Here is a 23337-nt window from a genome sequence, read left to right as displayed (position 1 = left end):
ATGATATCTAAACACACCAGAGAGAATAGAGTCCAAACACAGACGCATAAACAGAGAGTGATAAGGGAATATGTTAAATGTGAAAAATGGTAGACTCAGAAAGAGCGGAAGGCATTCTAGATTCAGAGCCACCATTTTGAGCCTATATTCATGTGAAAAGGTCACACTTTGTCTAACTGCCTTGGTTCTCCAAACTACAACTGCCATGAATTTACTGTCATTTTAATTGGCTTAAGATGGGCAATTTATAGTGCTGCATTAAGGAAAAACAATAGGAATGCCAACAAAATAACGTAAATGTCCCTAGGGCAAACAAAGATTTAGACATCGGCTTTTATGCAGGGTCTGTGAATACATTCAGTCATTTATGGGGCACTGGCAGTGCTGTCCCTGCAAACCACTGCGTGTGCTCTTCATTTCCTCTAACACAGATGGTCATATCTGGTCTCTGAAGCTCAGCTTTAGAGGAAAAGTGTTTTTCAACCTAATTGACAGCTTTTCTTAACCAAAACTCAGTAGTATATTTACCTTCAGTGAACTTAAGAAGAATAATTTGCCATTAAAAAAAATAAAGTACCGGGCTTCCTGGTGGCGCAGTGGATGAGAGACCGCCTGCCGATGCAGGGGACGCGGGTTCGTGCCCCGGTCTGGGAAGATCCCACATGCCGCGGAACGGCTGGGTCCGAGAGCCATGGCCGCTGAGCCTGTGCGTCCGGAGCCTGTGCTCCGCAACGGGAGAGGGCACAACAGAGAGAGGCCCACATACCGCCAAAATAAATAAATAAATAAGGTACCTATGTACATTGTTATGATGGTAAACACCGCCACCTTAGAGAAAATGCCATTGCTAGGGAACTGTTGACCGCAACTGCCTGCTTTGGCCAGGCATGATAGATAATAACTACTTGCAGGAGTTGTCTCACGGGAGGAGGTCCTGATAAGGAACATGGTACTGCTGCCAAAAATCAGGAGAATTCAGGAGAGGTCAGAAGGAGGGAGGAGGGGACTTCCCTGACGGTCCAGTGGTTGAGACTCTGCACTTCTAGTGCAGGGGTCTCGGGTGGGGAAGTAAGATCCATGGGATCTTAAAAAAAAAAGAAAAGAGAAAGACGGAGAGAGAGGAGACGCCAGCCCAGAATATGTCTTGTAAAACTACCTTTGACCACCTAGAGGGGTGGGATATGGAGGGTGGGAGGGAGATGCAAGAGGGATGAGATATGGGGATATACGTATACTATAGCTGATTCACTTTGTTATACAGCAGAAACTAACATACCATTGTAAAGCAATTATACTCCAATAAAGATGTTAAAAAAAAAAAACTAAACAGAAGAATTCAGAAGGGGCCTAAAGGAGGGAGGATATGCCAGTCCATATGTCCTGCCAATTTCACAGAAACTCTCACGCAGGAATCCATCTTGGCTGAGAGATGCACGTGCCACCAGGAAGGACCCTGAGACAGACCAAATATGGGCACGAGCAAGATGACTGGCCACAGACAATCTGGAAAGCTAACCCCATCACCATAAAACCTGAGGCTGGGAGCCACATGGCAGAGCGGTTCTCCTGGGATCCCTTACCCTGCTGCTCTCCTCCCGGGCGCCCATCCCCAATAAAGTCTTTTGCTTTGTCAGTACGTGTGTCTCCTCGGAAATTCATTTCTGGGTGTTAGACAAGACTGCACTCTCAGACCCTGAAAGGGGTCCCCCTTCTGGTGACACCATAACAGATATAGACAGATAATAAATGGAGATAGAGGAATGGTCCTTTTGGAGCCTATGCTGAAGATCCCTCAACTTTCTTTTCATCTGGGATCCTAGAATAGTGTATCCCTACAATATCCTAAAACGTCTTCATGCTTCCTACAAGGATCTTTTCTACAAAGACTTACTTGGGCTAATTCACCACAACTTACCCAGAAACATACCTTTTGACAGGTTTTTCTACCAGCATCTAAGCTTCTTTCCCTTCTTCCAGTAAGATGGTCGCATCTGCATTAGTGCTATGAAAAAGCTATAGTCCTCTGGGAGGAGAGGCCATCACAAGAAGGATTAGAGGGAAAATTGAAAGATATTGTTGAAATGGGAAGATAAGCTTCAGAAATAGCAAAGTGGAGCTGCCTGTTTCCTTGGGAACATGGACCAGAAATTCGGGCATTTACCTAGGAGGTTCCCTGGCAATTCAGAGTGGCAGAAAATTAGAAACAACAGGTTCTCATATTACTGCAAGTCACATCCATGTATAAATCTCTGTGAGCAGAATCTGGCCTTTGACATTCTTTATGAAAGAAGTCTATGACCACATCAGTCCAGAGGCTGCAGCTCACTTCAGATGCCAATCTCAAGTAGTAGGTCCCCAAGTTACCCACAACTTCTCTCCAACTTGGCTACAAATTGGAGGTTCCCATGACCTCCTCCCATTTGGATCAAATTATTTGCTAGAGCGGCTCACAGAACACAGGGAAACATTACTTATGTTTACCACTTTACTGAAGGATAGGATAAAGGATATCAATGAACAGCCAAATGGAAGAAATGCATAGGGCAAGGTACTGAAACCAAGCAGGACCCTTTGTGCCCCCTGTTTCTTATTTGTAGGAGATAGGCTTCCTTCAGCCTCCTAGACATTCCCTGAGTTCCAAAGAACAGATTCAAACAGTTGCTAATCATGGAAGTGAGGGGATGCAGAAACAAAGGAAGAGCAGTCAAGAAACAAGAGTGCGGCAATGCAGCAAGATCCTGGTTGCTGCTCAAGGGGTATACGTAATCCTGCATAATGCTGCAGAACTCAGTATCTTTGAGTTCTTCTGCAGCAACTAAGGCCCTCACCCTGGTGGAAGATGGCAACTTCAGGTTGAGCAGAGATTCCCACCCTGTTACCTCACTACCAAGCAGTCAGAAGAAAGTCACACACCCTGCAGCTCTCACCCCCAATTTTGCCTATAAAACCTTCTCCCCCGGGAGTTTGGGATCGACACGTACACACTGCTATATTTAAAATGGATAACCAACAAGGACCTACTGTATAGCACAGGGAACTCTGCTCAATGTTATGTGGCAGGCTGCATGGGAGGGGAGTTTGGGGGAGAATGGATGCGTGTATATGCATGGCTCAGTCCCTTTGCTGTGCACCTGAATTTATCACAACATTGTTAATCGGCTATACTCCAATATAAAATAAAAAGTTTAAAAGAAAAAAAGAAAAAACTTCTCCTCCAAAAACATCAGGGATTTGGGGGTTTTTGAGCTCAAGCCACCCATTCTCTTTGCTTGGCCCTGCAATAAACCTTTCTCTGCTCCAAACTCCAATGTTTTGGTTTGCTTGGCCTCACTGTGCTTTGGGCACAGGAACTTGCATTCAGCAACAAGAGAAAAAGAGTAGGGAATAGAAGGAGTCAGGGGCTTATAAAGACAAAAAGCCATGAGATTGTTAAAATTTGCCTGATGAGAATTGTGTCGGACTCTGACCCGAGTCAGGAGATACCTGTCCTGAAAGAATCATGAGTTGTTTTGGGGTAAGGGTCCGATAAGTAACTTGAGTTTCTGGCAAATATTCTGGATGCCTTCATTAGGGCAATGAGTGATCAAAAGGTCAGATTCCATCCAGGCTGAGACATGCATAAGTCATAAGTCCTTAATGGCCTCCTGGCTCCATTTTAGAGAGGTCTCTTAGCAATAGAAACTCCGTTTTGATTTTCCTTTCACAAACGTAGTCTCTATGAGGACTTCATCCAGATTTTGTTTTTACAATTCTAGGTAAGGGAAGTATTTCCCAGCCAGACATAATATCCATTTCCATTAAACACTGAGGTAAAGTTGACAAAACTTTATATCCTGGAAACTTCTCTTTGAAACTGCACAACCCAGATGGGACTTGAACCCACTGTCTTTTTTTTTTTTTCGGTACGCGGGCCTCTCACTGCTGTGGCCTCTCCCGTTGTGGAGCACAGGCTCCGGAGGCACAGGCTCAGCGGCCATGGCTCATGGGCCCAGCTGCTCCGCAGCATGTGGGATCTTCCCGGACCGGGGCACGAACCCGTGTCCCCTGCATCTGCAGGCAGACTCTCAACCACTGCGTCACGAGGGAAGCCCGAACCCACTGTCTTTTAATTGAAATCGCACACTTTGTTTCAGGACTTAATGAAGCTCAGGTTCTTTATGTCTCATCGCATAAAGAATTTAGTGAGAGACGAAGTGATATGTAAGAAGCGGATTTATTTAGAGAGATACATATTCCATAGACAGAATATGGTCCGTCTCAAAAGTCTTGAGAGTGGCCCCAAAATACGGGGTGGTTAGTTTTCATGGGCTTGGTAATTTCATAGGCTAATGAGTGGGAGGATTATTTGAACTATTTTGAGGAAGGGGAGGATTCCCAGGAATTGGGCCACCACCCACCTTTTGGACTTTTACGGTCAGCCTCAGAACTGTTCCGGTGCCTGTGGGTATGTCATTTAGCATGGCAATGTATTACAACGAGTGTATAATGAGGTTCAAGGTCTACTGGAAGTGGAGTCTTCCACCATATTGGACCTAGTCGGTTCTAACAAGTTTTTATCATATCCTAAATGGTTATGTTATTCGTTTAAAATTGTGCCCTACCCCCTTCCCTCCTGTTTCATCTTTTCCACTCTGACCATTTTACCCACTCTTATGCAAAAGGCTTTGGGTCCACAGTAAAGGGTGAAGCCAAGGGACCCTGACCTTTACCTTGAATAATCTGCTTAACCACTGCCCCAAGTGACTGCTGGTCAGGGTACTTATAGTAATCTTGGCTTTCAGGTTTTTTTAATGTCTCCAAACTGGGGTAATAGAGCAGACTTGTTTGGGGCCATTTCATGTTGTGTCCCAGAAGGGGGTCCATTTGGCCCACTCAATATTTGGTAGTGCTGGATTAAAACTCTTGTCTCAACCCCTTCAATATCTGCTAGATTCAACCCATTTCTTTCTGGCCGCGCCGCTTGGCTTGTGGGATCTTAGTTCCCTGACCAGTGTTTGAACCTGGGACCTTGGCAGTGAGAGCACGGAGTCCTAACCACTGGACCGCCAGGGAATTCCCTAGATTCATCCCATTTCTTAATAGCAACTAAAGATTTCCAAACAGGGCTTCCCTGGTGGCGCAGTGGTTGAGAATCTGCCTGCTAATGCGGGGGACACGGGTTCGAGCCCTGGTCTGGAAAGATACCACATGCCGCGGAGCAACTAGGTCCGTGAGCCACAACTACTGAGCCTGCGTGTCTGGAGCCTGTGTGCCGCAAAGAGAGACCGCGATAGTGAGAGGCCCGCGCACCGTGATGAAGAGTGACCCCCGCTTGCCACAACTAGAGAAAGCCCTTGCACAGAAATGAAGACCCAACACAGCCCAAAATAAATAATTAATTAATTTTTTTAAAAAGTAAATCCTATTTAAAGATTTCCAAACTACTAGGACAAGTCATATTACTTGTTCCTTTACATTTCCTCTTTGTTTCGCTCATATTCGTATTTCCTTTATTCACCTCATTTCTTAAAAACTTAAAAAATCTTTTTCACCTTCTTGGGAAGAGTCCCTTGATGCTGATAAAAAACATTGTTAATTAATAAGAGACTGGAGAGAGTCCTAGGGGAGAGTCAAGGGACTTTTCTCAATCTCTTATTAATTAATATAATGTATTTTTTGTTTGTTTGTTTTTTTGCTGTACGCGGGCCTCTCACTGTTGTGGCCTCTCCCGTTGCGGAGCACAGGCTCCGGACGCGCAGGCTCAGCGGCCATGGCTCACGGGCCCAGCCGCTCCGCAGCATGTGGGATCCTCCCGGACTGGGGCACGAACCCGTGTTCCCTGCATCGGCAGGCGGACTCTCAACCACTGCTCCACCAGGGAAGCCCTAATATAATGTTTTTATCAGCATTGGTAATACCCACGAAGGGAAACTGAGACAGCAATCATTTCCACAAAGTTTCCCTGAACTGTTTTCAGTTTTCGCAACAAGGTCATATGGGGTGCCCGTGCGAAAGGAGCTCCTTGAACTGCGGCATTTACCACGACCTGGGTAATGGGCATATTCAGCCGGTGAGTACCCCCATCATCATAAAGCCAGTCCCACACTGCTTGCACACAAAGCATATCATCTGCTTCGCCTGGGATGCTCCACCTGGCATTCACTGGGGGGGGACGGACCTTCCCCCTTCTCAGGCTAAACAGACTTTACAGTGGCTTCTATCCTTCCACCAGGCTGGCTGTTCCCTCAGCAACAACCTCCTGTGTGTCTGGATCACATATAGACATCTGTGATTATTTCATAGTGACCTCTGAGTCCTGCTGTAACCCAAACACGCTCTTCCACTCTGCAGCACTTGAAACCAAACACATAGCCCCCAGATTATTTACTCTCATAATCCATTTTAGCAAAGGTTCCTCAGGAAGCCGATGTTGCTGATCCACAAAATGTAACAACTCCTTCACACTGTCAACTGGGGAAAAAAAACAAACAAACCATTTCATACAACTTCCTCCATCTAACAGATACTAATATGTTTTAATTATGATCTGTATGTTTTTACACTGGATTGAATCCTTCCCTTGCAGACAGGCTACTGCCTCTTCTGTGGCTAATGTCTTTTCGGAAAAGATTATCCCTACCTGGGGAACTCCTCTCGAACTTCATAGTGATCGAGGAACAATTTTACTGGTCAGGTGTTTCAACATGTCTGTGCTGTTTGGTCAGTTTTACAATAATTTCACTGTGCTTACTGCTCTCAATCCTCTGATTTAGTCAAATGTTCTAACAGCTTTATTAAAACTCAGTTGGCAAGATTTGTAGAGGCCTGCAAACATCGTGGCCAAAAGCATTGCCATTGGTCCTTCTAAATCTCAGATCCCCACTTTGGGACTCGTAAACTCTCACCCTCTGAGATAGTCACAGGATGCACAATTCACTCGGTTCCTGCTTCTTTTGACCCACAACTGATAAGAGATACTCCAATTTAGCAAAGGCCTGATTGCTTCTATTAAAAATAACCATGTTTTGGTCGAGCAATCTTTTCACAGTGTGCCCTCAGGAGACAAATATCTTAAGCATCACATTTTGCAACCTGGAAATTTCATCTATTGGAAAAGACACCTCCAGAAGAAAGCTCTTCAACCTGGCTGGGAAGGCCCCTATCAAGTACTGCTACCCAGCCCTTGTGTCACCAAACTACAAGGAACAGACTCTTGGATTCACATGACACCTAAAGAAAGTGCTGAACCCTGACTGGATCTGCACATCATTGGTGACCTGAGAGGAAAGATTTCCCAGAATTGAAGCAGAGGACATCTGATGACACAGCTTTCCCAAGATATCTGGACCAGGCCTGTTAGAAGTTTGCCAGCAACCCTTTGGTGGTAGGATAATGCTTCATAAGATCTCCAATGTTTATGATCTTGATAACATGGACTTCAGATAAAAAGTGCCTAAGACTTGAATGTGACCTTAATAGGTTTCTAATCTGTGCACTTTTCCTCGGACTTGAGACACTGCACCCAGGAAATGTCTTTCCTGACATAGAGGAACAAAAAGCCACTGAAACTAGAAAACCTGACTCATGATCAGTGATGCATTCAGAGGAAGATCCTGATCAACATGGGAGGTGGGAATTTCCTGGCAGTCCAGTGGTTAGGACTCGGCTCTTTCACACCCAAGGGCCCGGTTCGGTCTCTGGTCTGGGAACTAGGATCCCACAACCCTCCTGGCGCAGCAACGGGGGTGGGGAGGAAAGGAGGAGAATGTGAAAAATTAATAAACAGAATATTTGGACTTCCCTGGTGGCACAGTGCTTAAGAATCCACCTGCCAATGCAGGGGACACGGGTTCGAGCCCTGGTTCGGGAAGATCCCACATGCCGCGGAGAAACTAAGCCCGTGTGCCACAACTACTGAGCCTGTGCTCTAAAGCCCAAGAGCCACAACTACTGAGCCCACGTGCTGCAACTACTGAAGCCCTTGAGCCTAGAGCCTGTGCTCCGCAACAAGAGAAGCCACCGCAATGCGAAACCCGCGCACCGCAACGAAGAGTAGCCCCCGCTCGCCGCAACTAGAGAAAGCCTGCACGCAGCAACGAAGACCCAACGCAGCCAAAATTTTAAAAAATAAAATAAAAACAGAAACTTCAATTAAATAGAGTTGGGAGACCACAAGGGGGAGCTCTCATGACCTGCACTGATAGCAGAACCCAAGAGGAAGAAGAAAGACTGCTCTTCTTTCTTGTCAAGGACTCAGCCAATGAAAAGCCTCAGACTCTGTTTACTACAGCCCTCCCAACTTCCTTTTCTTTACTGTAAAATCATTCCCCTTCCCTAGCTGGGTAGAGGCTTTCAAGTGGCTCACGATGGTTGCAGATTCTTTGCAATCCTCAGCTGATCCCAAATAAACCCATCTTTGCTGGAGAAATATCTGGCAGCCTATTCGTTTCAGGTCAACACTTCACCTGAATAATCAATGAAGTACAAACCTAGCTTTAGCTCATCTGTTTACCAATGAACACATCACCCAATCAAGTACCTCATCTATTTTTTAAATAAATAAATAAATATAAAATAAATAAACATATTTGGTTGCGCCAGGTCTTAGCTATGGCACGCGGGATCTTCTTTGCCGCATACAGGATCTTTCTTTTCTTTTTTAGTTGCAGCATGCCGGATCTAGTTCCCTGACCAGGGATCAAACCCATGCCCCTGCATTGGGAGCGCAGAGTCTTAATCATTGGACCACCAGGGAAGTCCCTCAATTACATCTTGCACAACTTACCTCATCTTCTCTTTTTGCCATAAAAACCCCTCTCCTGTAATTGAGACAATAATTGGGTTTCTACCTAAACCTGTGTGCCCCAAACTGCAATTCTTTGATCTCAAATAAGCTCTTTGCCTCTTGAAGTGGACTCTTGTTTCCTAGGCTGGCGTAAGAAATAATTTAAGGTTTGGGTTTGTTTTTTTTTTTTGCGGAGGGGAGCTCAAAGCTATACAGAGGCTCCTAGTCGAAAACTAAGAAAACTTTAAAAATCTGTAATAGAAAGAGGAGCATTGAGAGAGAACAATACTTTGAAGTCCTTCAGTAACCTCCACACTTTACTATACTGAAAGGAATTGCAGATTCAGACCCTAAAGGAATGTAAGGTGGAAACTGTCACAAGCAAGGCAGGCACTTGAATCCACTAAGAAAGTGTTTCAGGAAGATTTGGAAAACACTAGCTCAACTGGGAAACAACTTGATAATTTCCAACAGCCAACACGGTCCTGTTTCCAGGCTCCTTCTTTGAGAAGGTCCATGTCCTGAAAAGGCAGATCTCTGACATAAAAGCAGTAATGAGAAACTAGGATTCCTCTCCACCTGTGTGACAAACCAGAATGAAAAAGCATCCTGGGAATTGCTCTCTGGGGCTCTCATCTTTTCTAGACCTAACAAGGGCCTCCTGGGCACAAGTGAGCACTTCCCTGGTGCTCCCTGCATGAAAACCATCAATTCTATACAGACGAGACAGACTCATAAGACACTAGTATTAAGCATGTTAAACATTAGCTCTTTCAATCTTCACCATTCTCCAGGGTAAGCATTCCTCTATTGTCAAATTCATGCTTTTCTTTTTTAATGATGAGAAAACTGGAGGTCTGGGTTATTGAAGGCACTCATCCAAAGTTAATACCTTGTAAAGAGTCTGCGCCAAAACTGCCTAACAAAACCAATAGCAGATGCCATTCATGTGAGCACAAGCTGGGTGCAAAACATCTGATGCGCTCTGGCCCATTGCGTGTCTTAACAGCTCCAGAGGATAAGCATTATCCTTGCTCCCCTCGCGTACAGCTCGGGACAAGGAGACACGGAAAAGTCAGGCCCTGCCTGATGTCATACCACCACCCCAGTGCACCTGACCGAGTCTAAAAGCTCTGGGAAAATCCTCTGAAGATATATTTTTTTATTCTTTGGTGACTTACTAACTGTAGAGTGTTGAGAAGAATACACCAAAGACAGGGAAAAGTACATGTGAAGGACAAGTAGTGGGAAGCGGTGTGAGCATTCAGGAAACTGAGGTAGAGGGTGGAGAGAGAATGAAGGGCACTTTGTGTCAAGATGCTGAACTGAGCAGACACAATTATTTGTGGAGATATTAACTTAGCTGACCCATAAACCCAATGTAGTATATTTGTAAATTTCAAATCTTTAGAAATTAAATTTTAGTCTTCTATAAACTACAATACTGTGACAATTTTTTTCCCATGGTAGTAGAAGATGTACGTTCTGTTTTAAAATTGAAATTATGAAATCACTGTTGTTTGTTCAAAAAGTCATCCTGGGCAGTGCCGGGTGGCTTGTGCGGAGTGCGGGTGACGTTCAGGCGGCGTGCGCGGCCTTTGCTTCGCTCTGTCCCGGCGCTGGCGGGATGACGCGCTTCGCTCTGACAGTGGTCCGGCATGGAGAAATAAGACTTAACAAGGAGAAATCCTTCAAGGACAAGGAATAGATGAGCCTCTTTCAGAAACTGGATTTAAACAAGCAGCTGCTGCTGGCATATTTCTTAATAACGTGAAGTTTACTCACATTTTCTCCAGTGACCTCATGAGGACAAAGCAGACCGTGCATGGAATTTTGGAGAAGAGCAAATTTTGCAAAGATATGACAGTAAAGTATGATTCAAGACTTCGAGAAAGTAAATACGGGGTTGCAGAAGGCTGGCCGCTGAGTGAGCTAAGGGCCATGGCCAAAGCAGCTGGGCAGGAGTGCCCTGTGTTCACACCGCCCGGAGGAGAGACTTTGGACCAGGTGAAAATGCGTGGAAAAGACTTCTTTGAATTTCTTTGTCAGCTGATCCTGAAAGAAGCAGGTCAGAATGAACAGATTTCCCAAGAAGCCCCGAGCGACTGTCTGGAAAGTTCTTTGGCAGAGATATTTCCTTTAGGGGAAAAGTGTGTCTCCAGGTTTAATTTGGACAGCAGTGTTCCAGGGTTAGTGGCCAGTGTCTTAGTTGTGAGTCACGGCCCCTACATGAGAAGCCTGTTGGATTATTTCCTGACCGACCTTAAGTGTTCCTTCCCGGTGACCCTGAGCAGGTCCGAACTCACATCAGTCAGCCCCAATACAGGGATGAGTGTCTTTATCATAAACTTTGAGAAAGAAGAAGTGAAACCAACCACCCAGTGTGTGTGTGTGAACCCACAGGGCCACCTGACCAGGGTGACCAAAATTCACTAAATTTAAATCTGCATCGAAATCTAACAAATGTGAACCTCTGAGGGAGTGCCTTTGACTTTATTTCCACTCTCTGCTAATGCAGACTTGGAAACAGTTTAAAAGCTGTCCGTTATAGCAGGTTATAAAGCTCGAATGGAATCAGAGTCACATGAAACACTAATGGAAAACCATTGAGAATTGACTTCTTTTTTGTGAGTACAGTTGGAATTTTCCAGGGTAATTTTACTGTCCTGCTCAGTGACATCTCTGGATTGTAAATGGACGAAGGAACTGAGTATTGCAAACTGGGGGATTAATAATCCTGTTACTTTTTTTTTTTTTTTTTGCTTTTTTAATGTCCTGGTTTTTTGGGTATTTTTCTTTAATGTCTGAAAAATCTGGCCTATTTTATTGGCTTTTGGTAAGATACTGTATGTTTTCTTTTTTACTGTCTCATCCAGTTCTTGGAAGAGGGAACTATTTGTAATTTCCACTCCATATTTATGTGAAAATATGTTATATTCAAAAAGTTCTTTAAAGGAGAAATGTTTGCCGTCATAGTTTATGTAAAAGCAAACGACACTAAATGTTTAATACAGAAATCAACTGTTGGAATTGTTTACGCTGCAGGGTTTGAGATGCAGATGAATGTGGATTGTGGTTACAGAATAGTCTCGTGAGGAAGAAGCATCATCTGATTACAAAATTTTTAAAGAAGGAATTTGAGCGGAGGAAGAGGAAAGAGCAGATCTTTCTTATCTAAGCTGTAAGCTGAAGAATTTAGTTTGAAGATGGCACTAAAGAAAGTAAACGGTTGCTTCACAGTAGCCCCAGAATAAAAGAGGGGTTTCACTGAAAAGAACCGTGGTTTTTTTGTGGAAGGTACAGATGAGGTTTCCTCTCTTTTCCACCAGATGGCACTGGAGAAAAGGGAGTTTGGTTACCTTAATTCTGTACAAAAGATGGGTCCCTCTGAGGCCCTCATGTAAATGGAGAACGTGTTTTCCATGCAGTTTGCTTTTAAATTATCATATTGATGAATGCTGTGAGTCTCAGCTCACAGAGGGTAGGACTGAGGCTGTCAGTTAAGGCTAAAATCACGTGTAGTCATATTTCAATTTCAGGATCATGCTGTCCTTAGTGTGTCCAGCACTGCCAGTGTTCGTTCCAGTGCTGGAGCAGAGCATGTGGTTGAGCGCAGAGGAAGTTCACTGCAGACGAAAAGTTGGAAAGTAACCAAAAAGGACAGATAATAAACGTCCACATCCCTGCCACCCAGAAGTAATATTCCCCCCCTTTTTTGAAAAAAGAAATAACACATTGCGATGTAAGCCAAGTTCCTTTAAGCAGCTGTCGCTGTCCTGTTCCCTCCTGTTCTCTACAGAGACAGCCAGCACCGCGAGTCTATATACCCATCCATCCTTCACGTGGCCACCTAGTGTCATAAGGGAACAATGGGTTCCCTTATGGGAACCCATTAGGGTTCTGGTGTTTTTAAACAATGGTATTGTTCTGGTGTTTCTGGTCTTGATACAAAATATCAAGCTGTCTGTATTCTGTATTTTCACTTATTACATATATCTTGGGCTTCTATATTGGTATGTATAGATAGATCTGGTTACTTGTAACCACCGTATTGTACAAAATAAATGTAGTACATTAAAAAAAAAGTCATCCTGGGGCTTCCCTGGTGGCGCAGTGGTTGAGAGTCCGCCTGCCGATGCAGGGGATGCGGGTTCGTGCCCCGGTCTGGGAAGATCCCACATGCCGCGGAGCGGCTGGGCCCGTGAGCCATGGCCGTTGAGCCTGTGCATCCGGACCCTGTGCTCCACAACAGGAGGCCAGAACAGTGAGAGGCCCGCGTACCGCAAAAAAAAAAAAGTCATCCTGGTAGGGATACTGTAGAAACTTTCAAAAATATAATTTATAAATATCTATGTACATAAACCAAATGTTTAAAGACACTTGAAATTATGCAAAAGCTCTGAGAGTTTCCTGTTTCTTCTTACCTGGTAACCTAGAAGTCAATGCCATTATTAAAAATTATACTTTTTCAACTTTTCCTTGAGAAAACAGCTTTGAGCAAGATTATGTTTAGCAATGTAAAGAGCTGACTACATCAAAATCATTAGAAGTCTAATATTTCTTTCCTTTACTAGGTTAGTATAATTTCTTACATTTTCCAGTGTCTTTTTCAAAACTTTTGTTTTCGGTTGTATAGTTTTTAATCCTTAAACTCCATAAAGTTTCATTAATCTTCAAATCCTTTTCAGGAAACCTCTAAGAGATTTTTCAACCGATATTCCTGTTTTTCTCAACTCAGTCAAAAGAAGTGACTGATCCCTGGACTGTGTGTACACAGAAATGAATGTTCTAATAAACTTTCTTTTCCAACCTGGGATTTAGGAAGTCTTTGACAATGCCAGAGATTAGAACACAACCAAGTTGAATGTCCATGCAGGAGGGCTTCCTCCATGTGGAAATTGCAAATTCAAGGGACATTGAGCAGGAATTCCTTGGCAGTCCAGTGGCTAGGACTCCGCACTTCCACTGCAGGGGGCTCGGGTTTGATCCCTGGTTAGGGTGCTGCCTGGCAAAAAAAAAAAAAAAAGGACACTGAGCTACTTGAGCCAGATTAGGAGAATACTGAAGAGGAAAAGAAAAGAAAGGAAAGGTGGTGGGATATAAGAAGAAAAGGGGCAAGATTTAGGCAGATTGACCAGTGAGGAAGTTTTAACTTATTCATAAATTATCTGAAGCAAGTCCCCCTAAGTGATACTAGGAGGGGAGAGGAGGGGAGGGGAGGGGAGGGGAGGAAATTCTGATTAACAAATGGCCCACTTTCTATACGCGGTGTGATGAGGCTTCCAAATGCAATTTAGAATAACAATGCCTCCTTGAAAGATGTTAGTCAAGGGTATCTTCTTAAGTGGATCCATTAGTTGCTAAAATGTCAATAACCTAAAATAGAAAATGAAATACAACAAACTAAATGCTGTATGAAATAAATACTTGTGTAATCACAGTCAAAAACTATTTCAAATCAATTTATAACACAGAATTTTGACTACACGTATTTTGTGGAATGTGTCCTAAGACCTGTGGAAATAAAGGCCAACCACATGAGAACACTCAAAGCCTATTTATTCAGATCTACAAATCATGGCTTGACAGTGCTGAATATCTAGACCTAAGAAGTGATCAAGAATGTTAACAATTAAACTTAAAAAATAGATGCTGTATGTGGCCACTACGTTGTGTACAGTACACAAAATATTTATGAAATACTCCCGTATTCAAAAACAATAATTTTTATAGCAAAGAAGTCACATTACTGAAGAATGAATAAAGTTCCAACATAAGTTTTTGTTGTTTCACTATCTTCTTAATTGCTAGAAAAAAAGAGAAACTGCTAGGACTTCCCTGGTGTCTCAGTAAATAAGACTATGTGCTCGCAATGTGGGGAGCCCAGGTTCAATACCTGATCAGGGAACTAGATCCCACATGTATGCTGCAACTAAGAGTTCACATGCCACAACAAAGGAGCCCACCTGCTGCAACTAAGAAGCCCACCTGCTGCAACTAAGACTGGGTGCAAACAAATAAAAATAAATAATAAGGGCTTCCCTCGTGGCGCAGTGGTTGAGAGTCCGCCTGCTGATGCAGGGGACACGGGTTCGTGCCCCAGTCTGGGAGGATCCCACATGCTGCGGAGCGGCTGGGCCCGTGAGCCATGGCCGCTGAGCCTGCACGTCCGGAGCCTGTGCTCCGCAAGGGGAGAGGCCACAGCAGTGAGAGGCCCGCGTACCACAAAAAAATAAAAAAATAAATAATAAGCCTGTCTCCTTAAAAAAGAGAGAGAGAGAAAGAGAGAGAGAGAGAGAAACTGCCAAAATTCTTTTTTTTGTTTTTAATTCTTTTTATTTATATATTTATTTTTGGCTGCAGATTGCGGGGTCTTAGTTCCCTGACCAGAGAACTAACCTGGGCCCTCAGCAGTGAAAGTGCAGTCCTAACCACTGGACCACCAGGAAATTCTCCCAAATTTCATTTTAAAAAACAAGCAATAGATATGCATAGATATTTTACCAAAAACAACATACAACTGGCAAATACAGGCATACTTTGTTTTATTGCACTCCGCTTTACTGCACTTTGCAGATGTTTGTTTGTTTGTTTTTAATTGAAGGTTTCTGGCAACTCTATATTGAGCAAGTCTACTGGTGCCATGTTTCCAACAGCATTTGCTTGCTTCATGTCTGTGTCACATCTTGGTAATTCTTGCAATACTGCAAACATTATCATCATTATTATATTTCTTATGGTGATCTGTGATCTCTGATGTTACTACTGCAAAAACCTTACAACTAGCTAAAGGCTCAGATGATAGTCAACATTTTTAGCAATAAAGTATTTTTAAATTAAGGTATGTATTTTTTTTAGACATAATGCTATTGTACACCTAACAGACTACAGTATAGCATAAACATTACTTTTACATGCACTAGAAAGTCAAAAACTTCATGTGACTTGCTTTATTGTGATACTGGCTTTATTGCAGTGATCTAAAACCCAACTCATCATATTTCTGAGGTATGCCTGTAAACAAATGAAAAAATGCTCAACATCATGCAACATCAGGGAAAGGCAACTAAACCATAGTGGGATACAGTTACAGACTTATTTAAAAGGTTAACATTTTCAAAGGCTAACCATACCCACTACTGGCAAGGATATGGAAAAACTGTATGTCTCATACACTGCTAGCAGGAATACAAAAGATCACAATTTGCAATTTCTTAAAAAGTTAGCTACCCACTTACCCTGTAACTCAGGTATTGCACCCGCCCCCACCTCCACCCCACCCCCCACCGCCAAATTAACACAAGATAAATGAAACATGTATGCGAAGAACTAGATTCAAATATCTTAGCAGGTTTATTTGCAACAATCAGAAACTGGAAAGAACTCAAATATGCATAAAAAGACAAAAGAATAAACAAATAGTGGTACACCCACAAACTGTCATACTTCTAAGCAATACAAAAAAAAAGACCAACTACTCATTTAAGCACCATTGATGACTATCAAAATGAGTAAGCCACATGAGGCTACTCAAAGGAAAAAAAGTGTAAACACTTTATGAGTAGAATCATATACAATTCTAAAATGGAAGCTAATCTATTATAATGGAAAGTAAACAAATGCTTGCCTGGAGAGCAGAGATAGTACAGAAGGAGACATTATTAAAGGGCATGAAGTAAAACAGAGGATGATGGAGAGGCTCATTATTATGATTGTGGTGGTGCTTTTATGGATTTACATGAATGTCAAAACTTGTCAAAATGTTAAGTTTAAATATAATCAGTTTGTTGTATGTCACTTATACCTTACTAAAGCTCTGAAAATATGATTCAAAACAGAAAGCTAGATTTCCTACAATTCTGGAAAATTAGTTTGGCAAACCTCTACTGATTCCACCAACTCTTTCCTCATGTCTGGGAGGGATACCTTGCCTTAGTGGTGGCAAATATCAGAAGCAACAAGGCAATTTCCACCAAATTCAATGGGAATGCAGGCTGGGTTACAAAGGGCACAACTCATCTTCACTATCCTCATTTTCCTACACAGCAAGAGATTTGAGGTGAACACGCACACGTGCTACAGGAATTCACAGAACATTTATAAATTTTTCCTCTCGCAACAGCCTCCCTACACAAAATACACAGTTCTGGAGGCCATGAGAATTTCTGCACCTGCTCATCCTTCATAGCTATAGGGACTGGAACATTGTGGAGGTCCGTTCAAAACAGACACATTCCAACAATCTTGTGGCAGTCTATTCCCCTCCCTATAAAACCAGTGTCCCTGTAACAAATGATTTCCCTGCCCATACAATCATATAACCTATGCTGCCACTATCTGGAATTCTGGACATGAGGGTACATGGCTCCAACGCAAGACCTGGGAAACAGATTTCCTTTACCACCTGGACACAATGCAATACTCCCTGTGAACAAGACAATTTCTTCTTGCTTTAGGAAGCACCAAAGGTTATCACAACAGCCCCTCTACAGACTGACCTCTGAACCAACAAAATACCAACGCATCCAGGTTACAGATAAGGATCACATCCCTGCAGTCTTTTCTTGGAGGCCTTGGGCAGCAATGCCAACTAGGACAAAACTAGAGAGAAGTATACTCTACATCATATTGTTCCCTCTGAGGCACACAGAATTTGGGATCCCACAAGAAAGCTCTTCAGCCCTGTTGTCACAACTCAGTTGTTTTCAAATCACCACAGTGTACAGAATCCCGAGATTAAAGGAGCTTAAACAGTAAGGCCTCCATTTTCACACCAACCAGTACAATGGGAAGAAGGCTATTCCTGGATTGGAGACATGAAGCACAGGAAAATCCCATCACAGCAGTCACGTGAGACTAACAACATCCCTGAAAAAAGTAGTCCCGGTTGCAAGTCACCAGCAGAGTCCTCTAGGCCAAAAATTGGTCAGATCAGTGAGGTAACCCATCAAACAAATTAGAAAGGAATGAGTGCTCAGGATTATAAAGACTCCCACAAACAAGACAACATCAAGGTTTCCTTCCCTGGACTCGGTGGGGTGGTTCAATGATGCACATCATGAGCACCTGCCACATAGTAGTGGTGAAATGGCTTTTGCTATGGAACTGGCAATGATGTAAACCTGGTTAGGGCCTGGGCAGGTTAAGAAATGCACTGAAGCTCCCATAAACCTGGAATTTAAGTGGTTTATTGGGTGTATTGGCAGATAGCACCCTCATAAGGGATCTCCCCAGTGTTATATTGAACAATCCATCCCTGCACAACTACTCTTTTTCTGAAGTGAACTTTGTGGTATCCGATGAAATAAGACTGAAGGCTGTGAACTCTCCAGTGTGAAATGAGGCTACAGTTTGGCTAAAGGTTTCCCACACTTATCACATCCGTAAGCCCATTAACCAATGTGAACATTATGTGTTCTATGAGACTGTAGTTTTAGGTAAAGGATTTCCAACATTTCCTACAACATACGGACTTTCTGCAGTGTGGACACTCCTGTGTTTAATGAACCTGGAGTTTTTAGCAAAGGATTTCCCACATTCACAGCACTTATATGGCTTTGATCCAGTGTGAGTTCTCTGATGTTGAAAAACAGAGCTTGGGCTAACCAACTTCCCAAATTTTCTTTACTTTTATGAGTTTTCTCCAGTGAACTCTCTGATGTCGAAGGACTGAAGAACTTTGGGCAAATGCTTTCCCACACTCACTGCACTCATAAGGCCTTTCTCCAGTGTGAATTCTCCTGTGTTTAATGAAGGCTGAATTATCAGCAAAGGATTTTCCACATTCAGTGCACTCATAAGGCCTTGAACCAGTGTGAAGTCTCTGGTTGACAAAGAGCTTTGATTAAAAGTTTTCCCACATTTGCTGCACTCATAAGGCCTTTCTCCAGTGTGAATTCTCTGATGTTGAAGGAGTGCAGAGTTTTGGCTAAATGATTTCCCGCATTCGTTGCATTTATATGGCCTTTCCCTGGTGTGAACTCTCTGATGTATAATGAAGTGGGATTTCTTGCTAAAGAATTTCCTACATTCCCCACACTCATATGGCCTTTCACCAGTGTGAACTCTCTGGTGTTCAATGAGATGGGACTTGTTGCTAAGTAATTTCCCACATTTCCCACACTTATAAGGTCTTTCTCTAGTATGGACTCTCCAATGTTGAATAAGGTTGGGCTTTCGCCTAAATGATTTTCCACACTCCCCACACTCATAAGGCCTTTCTCCAGTGTGAACTCTCTGATGTCGGAGGAATGAAGAGCTTTGGCAAAATGTTTTTCCACATTCACTGCATTTATAAGGCCTTTCTCCAGTATGAACTCTCCTATGTTTAATGAGTCTGGAGTTTACAGCAAAGGATTTTCCACATTCAGTGCATTCATAAGGTCTTGATCCAGTGTGAAATCTCTGATGCTGAAGGAGCACAGAGTTTTGTGTAAAAGTTCTACCACATTCATTGCACTCATAAGGCCTTTCCCTAGTGTGAATTCTCCGATGTTGAAGGAAGGTAGAGCTTTGGCTAAACGATTTTGTATATTCATCACATTCATATGGCTTTCGTTTCATGTGAACTCTCTTGTGTGTAAAGAGGTTGGAGCACTGAGTAAATGATTTCCCACATTATGTACATTCATAAGGCCTATCTCTAGTGTTATATCTCTGGTGTTCAATGAGGTTGGAGCACTTAGTAAATGATTTCCCATATTCTGTACATTCATAAGGCCTATCTCTAGTGTTACTTCTCTGGTGTTCAATGAGGTTGGACTTTCTGTTAAATAATATCCCATGTTCCCCAGGTTCAAAAGTTTTCTCCATGGTAAACTTTCTGATGCTGACTGGCGTTACAGCTTCTCTCACACTGATTTCACATAAAACATCTTTCTCTAGTGAGGAGTCTCTGGTGCTGAACAAGTGTGTGTTTGGGGCTGAAAGCTTTTGTGCATTCTTTCCAGTTATGATAAGTTTTTCCCCTCTGAAAGGTCATCCCACACTCGGCTCTGCTGTTCGACCTCTCCCAGTGTGAGTAGCCCATTGCTGGAGAAACTGAGAGCTGGCCAAGAAGTCCTTCCCAACCACCCTGAAGACTAATGGCTTCCCTGACACATGGTACTTGCAGTTCTTCACAAATGAGGCTCTGTCCACATCTCTTCTGAAGGGTTTCTCCCCGATGCACTGCTTCTGATGCTGATGAAGGTTATGCTTACATACAATTGTTTCCCACATGTTTCACACCTATGTAATTTCTGCTTTGAATGTGTTCCTTGATATTCATTCAAGTACAAAAAGTCTCTCAATATCTGGACACATATTTCACAAGGGTGGGCCTTTTTGAAGGACAGATTTGCCTTGGGACTCCTGATCTGTGACACTCTTTGAATAGAAGTACGCTGCTCAAAAGAAGCCTTCTCATTCTCCACTTCATGGCAACAACATAAAAGCAAGAAATGTTGGTGAAGTACATGTTGATTTCCGTGGGAGGGGGGAGCCCACACACCAGTGTGTGTCTGACAAACACATGAATGAGTTTGTGTGATTATTTACAAGAACACAGAGTTGGGTTCAATTTGATGACATGGTTGTTAGCAATACTGGGCTATAAAGGCCACAGGATGGGGGAAGACCACATGAGAGAAAAGACACAACCATATGATGTGTCATAGGGAGGAGAGGCAGGGTGAAAAATTAAAGTCGACGGTTAAAAAATTAGTTACAAACAACTGTCAGCAGGACCTTGTCTGCTGCTAACACATGACTGCAATGTAGATGGGTATTTCCAGGCCCAAGAAAACGGGACTGCAACAGAACAGCTGTTGGTCAGGAACATTTTAAGAATGGGTACATGTTTGATTATAGAAAATATATGGGTCAACGTTAGAGAATGCACAGATAAAGCAGTGAGAAAAGTGGGTGATACAGGGAGTTTAGAGACGTGAGGATTAACCACAGGCTGGAATAAAATTGGAAGAATCACAGTGCAGAATTGACAAGTCAGCACTGTTAAGAATGGGGCAGAAAAAGCAAAAATAAGGTGTGGCCACTGGAAGTAGCATCAAAACACTAGTCAAACAGAACAAATTTCTGGTATCACTTGAACACAGGGCTATCATACACTCCCATAGTGCTACTGTACAGCAGCCCTTTGAGCCCATTTGGCTGAGTCTGAATTCATATCCATCCTGTGGACAAATAAGGGCTCTCCACCCCACTTCCAAAATGAACAAGTGTATGGGACCTGGATGATGAAAATAACAGGGGAAAGATACCACCTATGAGCAGCTGACCCATACTCATCACATCATAGGCCAGAGAAAAACATCTAAATACTATTAAGAGAACTTTGGAAAGGGGTCTTGCAAGAAGTCCATGGTCTACATCAGAGAATTAATTCCCAGCACAGGCAGTCATGAGGAAATGTCAGTGAAAAGAAGGAAGTAGAATCTGAGGCGCAAGGATGACATGCATCTGGACAACATCACCCAGAAGGAAGAGGGCAAGTATGGTGGGATACATTAGGCTGAGTGGAAGATTCCTGACCCTGGATCCTTCCAGGGAAGGCTGTAGAGAAGCAGATATGGGGCCTATTCAAGGAGAACAGATGGCAGTGCAAACATCTCAGCCCAACCAACCACAGCAACAACTTAGGGAATTGGGGGAAAAAAGCAGTGACAATGGTCCTGACATGAAAAGGACAGACTTGTCTCTGGGGAAAAGGAAAGGGCAGAGACTAGTTCAGGACATGGGGAAAGGTTTGAGGTTCTTACCCAGGGAGGTTATAAGTGCCAAGTTCTCCAGCATCACATCATGGTACAGGTATCTTTGAGCCTCATCAAGGAGACCCCATTCCTCCCAAGAAAAGGTCACAGCTACATCTTCAAAGTTCACACTGACCTGCCATGATGGTGACAGATAAAACCACAAACAGTCCACTTCTGAGAAGTCACAATCTATTTCCCCACACATCTACCCTATGACTATCCATCACCCAAGCTTCCCAAATCAGAGGATCAATCAGGCCCTGACACCATGGTGTGGTTTTCTCCCCACGGGCCCACTGATCACTAGGTACAACAACCAGAAGAAGAGGCAGGTGGATGAACATATAGCTCAGCTATAGGCCTGGCATAAAGGGATCCACCCCCTCCTGACAAGCAATTCCCCTGGTGTGGCCATCATCCTGAAATTATCAATGCAGTGCCCTGGAACCATCAGACATGTTCCCTCTTCAAGCACACATCACTCCTTAAACTGTACATCCCTCAGTCTCAGTATCCCACAGCCACACATGACCATGGCCACCAACACCTCACTCTCCCACACCATAGTCATCTCCCTCCTCTCCCCATGTTACTTGTATTTAAATCAGTTCCTCCTAACCCCACCACAGGGCTATGATGGTGGCCTAACACATGACACCTGAGACTGGACCGATGAGACTGACAGCAGTTTCTTAATCACATAAATTCACACCTCTGAGAATAGGACACCACTCACCACAAAGGCGTACATGGGCAAAAACAACACACACAGGGGCTGTGGGATGGAACCTTTCTAGGATGAAGGGGTTGGGATGTTCCAAGGAGGATGTGATTGTCTTATCTGAACAATTCTGAGGGCTGGTAGGGAACTGATACCTGATACAAAGAAGCTCCTGGTTTGCTTTGTAAAAATGGTTGTTAGGTTAGGAGACGTTATCTGAAGGAACACTGTGGGGAGAGGAACTTGCACTCAGGCCATTTGAGGGCACCCAGGTTTCACCAAGCGTGAAGGAAGCACATCATATTGGGTTTAGGCCTTACACCACAACTCGGCAGACAGCATCCACAGTACAACTGGTAAAGTCAAACAGGACCCAATATGACCACAGACCTCCCACAATTCCCAATGGCAGCATCAGAAATCATCTATAAATGCCTTACTGCATGACTCTGATCCTTGCCTCAAATTTAAGGAATAGAACCACGTGTGGATCTCAGATACTCATAGTCCCATGCTACTTCTGTGCTGCCCTTCCTGTCCCTCGGCAATGACACTTCTCTGCTCCCTTACCTTCATTCATACTCCAGCCCCATTACTCACCCTCCCCAAGCCTAGTGATTCTCACAGATGACCTTATTTGCTCATGGCCATATATACCAGGTTGAATGAAGCACCCCAGGCCCTACCAAAGTCCTCACAAATCTTGGTGAGCCTATATAGTGGTGAATAAGCACCAGATCTGGCCTGAGTGTCATATGCATGAATTACCCCTTTCTTCTACATCCATCTCATGTCCACTCTTCTCTTGGAAGCCCTGGCCACCTGTCAGAATTTCTTGTCTCATACACCAAACCTTCATGGCCATTTACCTACATTTATGAAGGCTGACACCATCACCCAGGTACACAAGCATGAGACCCAATCCTCTGACCCCACCCTCCACACCTCTCCCCCTAAAAGCTTTGCCACCACAACCCGAAGCTTGCCTCTCCTAATGTGAGCCACAGGTCATTCACCTTGGTCCACACTCTAGTTACATTTTGGATGTCTCTAACCTGAACCACTCCCAAGAATTCCAAACCTGTATGTTAGATGTTCAT

The 23337-nt window shown here is 43.5% G+C and overlaps 2 protein-coding genes and 1 pseudogene across 2 annotated transcripts; 1 reads left to right on the top strand and 2 right to left on the bottom strand.

Annotated features, from left to right (window-relative positions):
- The first annotated feature begins 10376 nt into the window (after nt 1-10376).
- On the top strand, nt 10377-11262 carry LOC114890033 (annotated as a pseudogene).
- A 6919-nt stretch (nt 11263-18181) lies between these two features.
- Nucleotides 18182-19633, bottom strand: LOC114903655 (zinc finger protein 418-like). The gene is given in 3 exon segments (XM_029236693.1): nt 18182-18345; nt 18425-18595; nt 18598-19633. Coding segments are annotated over 3 exon segments (1065 nt in total). The 5' UTR covers nt 19328-19633.
- Nucleotides 19626-22807, bottom strand: LOC114903652 (zinc finger protein 587B-like). Its single transcript, XM_029236679.1, is given in 4 exon segments — nt 19626-19772; nt 19775-19959; nt 19962-20194; nt 21522-22807. Coding segments are annotated over 4 exon segments (765 nt in total). The 5' UTR covers nt 21722-22807.
- Between the last annotated feature and the right edge of the window lie 530 nt (nt 22808-23337).

Source organism: Monodon monoceros, unplaced genomic scaffold (genome assembly GCF_005190385.1).
Source record: "Monodon monoceros isolate NGI ecotype Baffin Bay Population unplaced genomic scaffold, NGI_Narwhal_1 Super_Scaffold_10, whole genome shotgun sequence".
Classification (NCBI taxonomy): domain Eukaryota; kingdom Metazoa; phylum Chordata; class Mammalia; order Artiodactyla; family Monodontidae; genus Monodon; species Monodon monoceros.
The sequence above is the reverse complement of the archived record's forward strand: the minus strand, read 5'-3'. Positions and strand labels throughout refer to the sequence as shown.